This window comes from Lissotriton vulgaris, chromosome 1_1 (assembly GCF_964263255.1).
Source record: "Lissotriton vulgaris chromosome 1_1, aLisVul1.2, whole genome shotgun sequence".
In the NCBI taxonomy this organism is placed as follows: Eukaryota; Metazoa; Chordata; class Amphibia; order Caudata; family Salamandridae; genus Lissotriton; species Lissotriton vulgaris.
The window spans coordinates 2,088,743,566-2,088,751,338 of NC_141685.1; the positions used below are offsets into that span (position 1 = coordinate 2,088,743,566).

Sequence of the window (7,773 nt, forward strand, 5' to 3'; positions counted from 1 at the left end):
GAGAATCCAAAGTGCAGCTGCAAGACAACTCCTTAACCTCCATAACCGGTCATTAATCTCTCCTGCCTTACAATTTATGTGGCCCTCCTTAGGTGGACATATCACATTCACAAGCAATGTACGCATCTCATTGTGCAATTCCTGACTAAGGACTACGATTTCTCCATAGAAAACTTTTGACCTACCATCAAGTGAGAACACTTCAGCTCATGCTGGCTCAACTCTGATCAACACCTGTCTTCCTGCAAATCTTGTATTGTGGAAACTCCTCATTTCAGACAGCGAAAATATTGAACTGCCTAACAGCTAGATTAAGAGCAATAAGCAACCACCTTGAATTTCTGAGTCCATTAAAAATCAGGCTCTTACCACGAGTATGCTAGTCTGTTATACTCCATCCCTTTAATGGTAGGTATTCGCACAAAGCGTCTTCTCTCAAACTCGCTCTAAACACTTCACTGTTTGGGTGCAGCAGCGCTGACAGTCCATGTTCAGAGCACATCGCCATACCTCATACACCTCATCTGATGCCAACCACATACATCGTTATACAACCAGGTCCATGTCCAAATCTGCACTCCAAAAAACCTAGCTGCATATGCAAATTCGCCCCCTCACACCCACCCCTCCCCCCTCCGAATGGTGTTAAGCACTATCTGAGAATGCTACAATACATGGCAAGGTACATGGGCAACAGTGGTCAAACTGTCTTTCCCACGCATGCCGAGAAGCATGGAGGATTTGAGCTTGTATGGGCTTTAAGTTACCTGACTCCAGCCCGCCTTGCAATCTCACGGATACTGATGTTCTATTTGTTACCAGTATCTTAGGAAACTGACTACTTTTTCACTAATCTGTCTTGATGGTCCAGTTGCGCCTCGCCTCTCTACTTTGTGCCAGGTCCACCCTGCTGTTGAGGCAAGACTATTTCAGTGTTTCAGTCCGAGCAATAGCCCCCTTGAGCTCCAAGCCGTAGATGAACACAGACATTGCTGTCATCCCGTCTGATAAGCTGTGAGTTGTGCTCATCAGGTAATGCTGATTTGCACGAGATGCTATAATCTTTTTGGAATCTGTGGAAGTAAGTGCCATAGAGCTGGAAATATCGACATATTCGATTGCTTTGATTCATCATATCCAATTGTCCTTCAAATTGTGATGTGTGAATATCATTCTTAAGAAAATACCCTTTATGCCAATAATGCAGATCCAGTGGTAGACTGGTCTGTTATTCATAGTATTGGGTCTCCGGTGGGTCTCTATTCTATGTGTATGTTAAACATCTATTAACCAATGCATCTTCCTACTCTAACACTTTACCAGATGCACGTAATCCCCCATGGGCTGGAATGATAACAATTTGAACCTGATATAAAATCTCATGATCATACTTGTCCAGGAATGCTGCACTGGCTGCCTACTTTTCTGTAATGTTCGTCTATTTGGTTGTATCCATACAGTCTGCTTGTCATTTTCAATCTTGAGTTTACCGCCCGTATTTTGGGACTTGCATTTTGGGCTACAAATTAGAACCCAGGTCTGCTGTGAGAGAGGCTGCTGAGCTTTAAAAGGTATGCAGCGAGCCTGCCTTCTGAAATCCCCATTACCTAGTATGTATATATATATATATATATTACATTCTACGCATGTATTGTAAACTAACAAAGCCAACAACCATATCTTTATCTGAAGTAATTTCTCTAAAACTAGAAAAATTAACCACCCTTATTGTTTATTTGATTACATACAATGTCTGGCATATGAAACTGTAGTTGTACATGCTTAACACGGGTATGTGTGCTGCATTGCAGGGAAGTCTTGGCAAGTGAGGCCATTCTGAACATACCCACCAGAGCGGACTGGAGGGAATGCAAGTCTACAAAGGACGAAGAGGAAGCCTTGGCTAAAGCTTTCAGAGAGAGCTTTGAACCTTTTGATTTCTCCTTAGCGGACTAAGTGGATCGAGACACTTTGGAAAAGGAGTCCCGTCTCTAAAGAGAAAATAATATTCACTTCCTGCTACAAGAATTAAACACTCTTCTATGCCCTCCGAAGTGTGTTTTTTTTGGGCTGCATTCGGCTGGTTACTTATCTGTATAACCACAGGGAAGATTAATTAACTTTTGCATAACTCATTCAATAAACCTGTTCTGTCACTGACGCATGAGAACTGGATACAGAAAAACAAGAAGAGCGCAAGTCTTTAGAGTATTTATTTGGGGATCTTTCCAAAAACTATTTTTTAATTTTTACTGGAGAAAATTTAGGAAATCATGAGACACATAAGCTTACTATAGTACAATCCAGAAATGTTGCCTACCGAGTTAGTTAAAAACAGAGAACTAATGTTAGGGAACTAATGCAGACGTTCAAAAACCAGCATCTTTTTAAAGTGATATGTTTATTAGTGAATCCCATTGTTTTTGTTGTTGTGGTTCTTGTATTTGTAAATAAAATAAAAAAACTTGGTTTGATTCAGTGATATTTTGTTGAGGCCATAATGCTCCTGTGGCTCTTCATCCCAGCCAATGTGGTTAACATGTTTTTCGTGTTGATATTTATTTCTTATACTTGGATATAAATTTTACCCATGTGCAATCATCAAAATTCAGATGAGAGACTGACACACAAATCTTTTACAAGTACTTTGCACCTGCCGGCAGCTCTGCTCCTATAGATTGGGAACCCTCCGCAACAACTGTCTATCAACTATGAGAGTCCCAATTTTGCATTGTTTGCCAGTCCTAAATATATTGTTCTCCGTGCTCATCTTTTGAATTCCAGATGTGGATTGTCTTTACGAAGACCAAATTCGGGTTATAGTGGGCAGTTATGACTTTAAATCGTGAATTTTTGGCAACTTGTAGAGAAGCCGTAACCTCTACCTGCAAAGTGATTGCTGGGCCCCGAATACTGGTTTCTGCAAGGGTTTTGGAGTAGCAGGTGAGTGGCGCTCGGGCAGGTAACAGTGCAGGGTTATAAGGGAACAAAGAACAAATGCTTCACGGTGCAACAAGGTCAGGGGAGAACCCAAACCCCTGAGTAAGGAATGTGTTAAGAACTCGTCGCCAGATACATATATACAAGTCCTGGGCACACGTATGAAGTACACAGTTGATACAAATCTGAAAATATGGTATAGTCGACACCGGTGGTTTCATGAAGGTTGTTTTATGCAAGAATGTTCTTAAAAGAAAAACAACGCCAGCCGACACGTGTTTCGTCAACAGGTCGCTACCTGTGACTCTTCAGGGCTGGGAACAATAATATAACAAAAGACAAATTTCAGAACCAAAACAACATATGCATTAATTAAAAGGTTAGTGACACTAGTGGGGTGACCAAAAAAAACACCCTATCGCACGTGGAAACCCTAATGAGACCTGTGGCAGAAAAGGGACATAGTAACAACAGAGGCAAATGTTTCACAAAAGGGAATATCCTGTAAAAAGTAGGGACTTCAATAAGATAAATGAGGTAATGTTGCGATTCACTTGGAGAGCATACCAACTGTAGGCCCTCTAAAGGAATAGGGTTACATCACATAAATTCATGATTCGCTTGGAGAGCATACAAATGTAGTGCTTCTCAAGGAATAAAACCAAAACAGAATTACCGATAGTTACAAGTCTCAAATTGTAAATAATGGTCTCAAAATCACCTCCATAACGTGACCAATCAAATCTAAATGCAATTGTAGCAAGACTTGCACAGTGCTTACGTGTAAACGAGTGAGAAAATCTAAAATTAAAACCGACTTAGAGTAGGGGAGAAACACACTCCTGTCGTTTATGGAATACTAGGTTTGTGACAATCGAAACCTAGTGACTCATGGAAGTAATTGAGGTGCCTCTTACATTTTTATAATAAAGATGGCAAAAGAATATACAGCGCTTGAACACTGGAAAGATAGTAAATGCCAAAAAACAAACCAAGCGTCCACATGCGGTGTTGAGAGAGACTGAAAAGTGAAAAGGATCATGCAAATGTGACCGTCGGGGAGGGAAAGCTAGGTGGGAAAAGTTTACCTTGAAACACGTTATGCCAGAATCTAAAGGAGAGAGGTGAGGGAGAAGAGTGGCTCAATGGTTAGAGCAGGCAGACCTCGATGCAGAGCTCTGGCCAGGGACCAGGGTTCGATTCCCGCCTCGGTGGGTCTCGTGCTCATTAATTCCCCTGACCAGATATTCTCGCCTCAGTGCCTATTCTGATCATGGGTCCCACGCTGCAACTCTGGGCAATAGCTTGCTTAGTCTCCACAACGGCCCCCACAACGCGAGGGATGCCTGGTCTGCACCATGGGGGTGCCCAGGAGTGGACACTTCACAGGGAAAGCCAGGAAGGGTTCCCTTGCGGTATTCGTAAAAGCGCCGGGAAACCCACTGCGGGTAGCTGTGCGCTATAAAAGTACAAAAACCAAAACAGGGAGGGGAGGATGCCCGTAATGAGTTGTGGAGCCACATACTGACAGTTAGCACAAGTACTAATGAGAGGGAAAGCAGCGGTCAATTGAAGACACTCACCGAAGAACCGGTGATAATTCCAACCCGGTGTATGGGTGCAAGAAACCGCCGCAGATGAGGGCATCTGGAAATGTGGAATACAGCGGTTGGGTACGTCCATGGATGAGCGGAGCCTGGAAAAAAATCGTTGGTTAGCGATTATAAACTGGCCAAAACGAGGGTGGCTCAAGGTCCTAAAAGCGGGAAACCGATGGGTAAATACCTGGTGGTGCAAGGTTCAGCCTTTGCTCGTCTTGCCGGTGGAAACAGGGAGACGGAGCAGTGACGGGAAGCGTGATTTATTGAAGCTGGTAAGTAAATTACGGGCGAATCGTGAGTGCTTGTATTGCAGGTGCGCCTCGGATGAATAGAAAATTGGCGGCATAACAAAGGTCCCAATTATATCTAAAATGGCAATTCGACCAAAACAGACTTTACAGTCTAATAGTCGGTAGTGGCAACATTAAACATTACTTGACAAGAGGGATGCATGGTTTTGGACATAGCGAGACCACAATTGTAGAAAGAAAACATGATAATGGAAATATTTAATATCCATGGATGTTTACTTTTAACAGGTCAGTCGTTTTATAACACCCACGGATATATTTTACCACAACAACCTAAATTTGATTACAAATTAAACCATCATATTGGAAATAAAAGTATTGGAGTACATGAGGTAGGATTGAACACTGAAGATATGCACTAAGTTAAAATTACATTCTTTACAGCATCTAGGCAGTGAAATGTGTGCTAGTCACAGCTGGTTGAACTGACCAGGCAGGAGCAGGATCTGGCTATATGCCAGGCATTGCGACAGAGGCCAGTGAACATGACCAAATACCATGTGCTCCCGGTTCAGGGCCCAAGCTAGATCTACACCCTGCACCTAGCTAGCTTAATTTGCAGGGTCACATCTGACTGTATCCCAGGATCTGTGCCTAGAGGTTGCTGCTCACCGTTAAAAGCTGTGCGCAGCTGATTTATGTGGGACCGGGGCACCCACCAAACACTGCTTCCGATAAGCAAAGGCTGTGTAGAAGTGGTTGGGAGAGAGGAGTACTGGACACTTGGCTGGATGTAGGTCATGCCTACTGCACAGAACCCACTGCGGACAACCAAACGGCATAGCAGGCGCAGTTTGATGGCCTAACCATAGGCCGAGAATTAACTGGAAAAAAGTAAAGATAAGTTATTGTTTGTTTATAAAAAATCTCTTAAACACCAGAGTTAAAGTGACAGTTTTATTACGAAAAATGCAACATTTAGACATTCTTGATTGATTGATCTCGTCATTGACAAGGGTTAGGTTGTGTGTGGCCAAACAACAAACATGTACAGTCTGGTCTGTGAGCTTATAGGTTTGGGGGCAAGTAAGAACACTGCACTGGCAAACTTAATTGGATATTGCCTGTTATTGCCAGCGGAGACCTATATGGTTTGGCAATGCTTTTTGGCGAAGTTTTTAGCCAATAATAGGGATTTTGCATATGTTGAACAGCACCAGCAAAGTAAAATAAAAATACCACAATGATGCATCCGCAATCATGTGTCAGGTGCATATGCATGAGGCTGCGGTGGCTGCAGCGTCATCTGGTATTTGTAATGATGCAACAGTCTCCTGTTCTATTAATTTACCCTTCCCAGATGGCACAGCGGTAAATTAATATATCCTAAGAGGTGCACCATAAGCTTTTTTTTTGCAAGAGATGAGCAGTTCTGCTGAAAGTTAGCTGCTGTGTGCTCCCAAACAAAGGAGCTTTGGGACCAGTCAACTCTAGAGAATTAAGTGGTAGCAGGAGTGGTTGACCAGTGGAGCAGTTTCCAAATGTGTTGGTGTTGGGTATGGGTTTAAAACAAAACAATTCACACTGATGGAGTGTGCGAAACAATGGACGTGCTATGAGTGGGAAGGGGAGAAGGCATGATATTAGTGGGAATGCGGTACATCAGGGAGTGAGCAAGAAAACACATGCCCTCCCATGGAGTGCTGAAATGTATTTTTTTTTTAAAGTAGTACCCTGAATGTAAGCAGTGGAAATATACATGTCATCCAATGGAAAGGACAAAAATAAGCGCCACAGAGGGACTAATTCAAAAGGAGAAAGGAAAGTCAGAGAATTATATTGACAAAAAACCCAATAAAAAGTGCCCATAATAGGTCTTCAACAACGAGCAGCTTAAAGGTCTCAGGGGGCAAGATTTAAAGCCTCAACAGCTGCAACTGCCAAAGGACTTATGTGAGTTATGTCTACAAAGAGCACTTGCACTCAATCTCTTCTATTTGTGGCCTAAGGCTGTGTGCAGGAGTACCATGCAAGGAAAAGATCTTGAATAGAAACCTAACCAAAGGTTAGGCAAGGTCCTGCGCTCACTCCCATCTAACCAAAGGCTGTGCTCATGTTTTAAGTCAGTTAGTGTTGGTGCCTGACTGAAGACTAGGCCCTGCATCCTAACCTTTCTGTGCAAGTCCCACCCATAATTACCACTCCACAGATGCCAAGACAAAAAAAGATGGTGCTCACAACATAAAGATCAGAAGGCAAATGATGTCAAAACTAAAGCAGCCCTGCCAGGAGCCAATGCTGTTAACCTGAACAAGAATTTTGTGTGTAGTTTCCTTACAATAGCTGCTCACATATTGCGCCAGAAATCTATCGTGTATGGGCAATTTTTTGTAAAAGAGTGTACTGAGAAACCACCATCTGTGGGACAACTGCCACTGATGTAGACTTGGGCTCTGCTAGCAATGCAGTGGAATCAAAGGAGAATCGGTTAATCTCACTAATGTCTTTGAGTCAAGCATCACCAATTAGTACCCGATTTCCTGTTACGAAGGGGGTTGAGTGTGACTGTGCCCCTTAAGTCCTTTCTTGTGCTTCTAGGCACAAGTTCTACTATTGTCTGTCTGTCTCAGCTTAAAGGCCACTTTCAAGTACCATTAGGGTCCATCACAGACCTAGAAGTCTGCAAGAACCCAAAAGTGTAACCCCCAAGGGCTGATTAGGAGAATTTTATTTAGTTTAAAACCAATCCCAATCTCTGAACAAAGTGGTAAACAAATCGGAGTGAAAACACAAGGAGTGCAGATCTAGATTGGTGAATCAAGGTTTGCAGGTTTGCACTACACAAGGGAATCAGTAAAAAAAAGGCATATACAAATAAACTAGGGGACATGCAACGTCACCAAACTACAACCCTTCATGTTCACGAGGAAAGGTTACAAAAAACAATATTGTGCTACCCTACCAAAGGGCAAGGTACAAAG

General features: G+C 42.8%; 1 protein-coding gene across 2 annotated transcripts in view; it reads left to right on the top strand.

Annotated features, from left to right (window-relative positions):
* Positions 1-2,469, top strand: part of CWF19L1 (CWF19 like cell cycle control factor 1) — a 232,099-nt gene extending 229,630 nt beyond the window's left edge. For both annotated transcript variants that reach the window (XM_086921175.1, XM_086921183.1), the window contains exon 14: positions 1,812-2,469. In XM_086921175.1, the coding sequence (XP_086777301.1) occupies positions 1,812-1,956 (145 nt within the window). In that variant the 3' untranslated portion in view covers positions 1,957-2,469. The remainder of the gene's footprint in view (positions 1-1,811) is intronic.
* Positions 2,470-7,773: the final 5,304 nt, after the last annotated feature.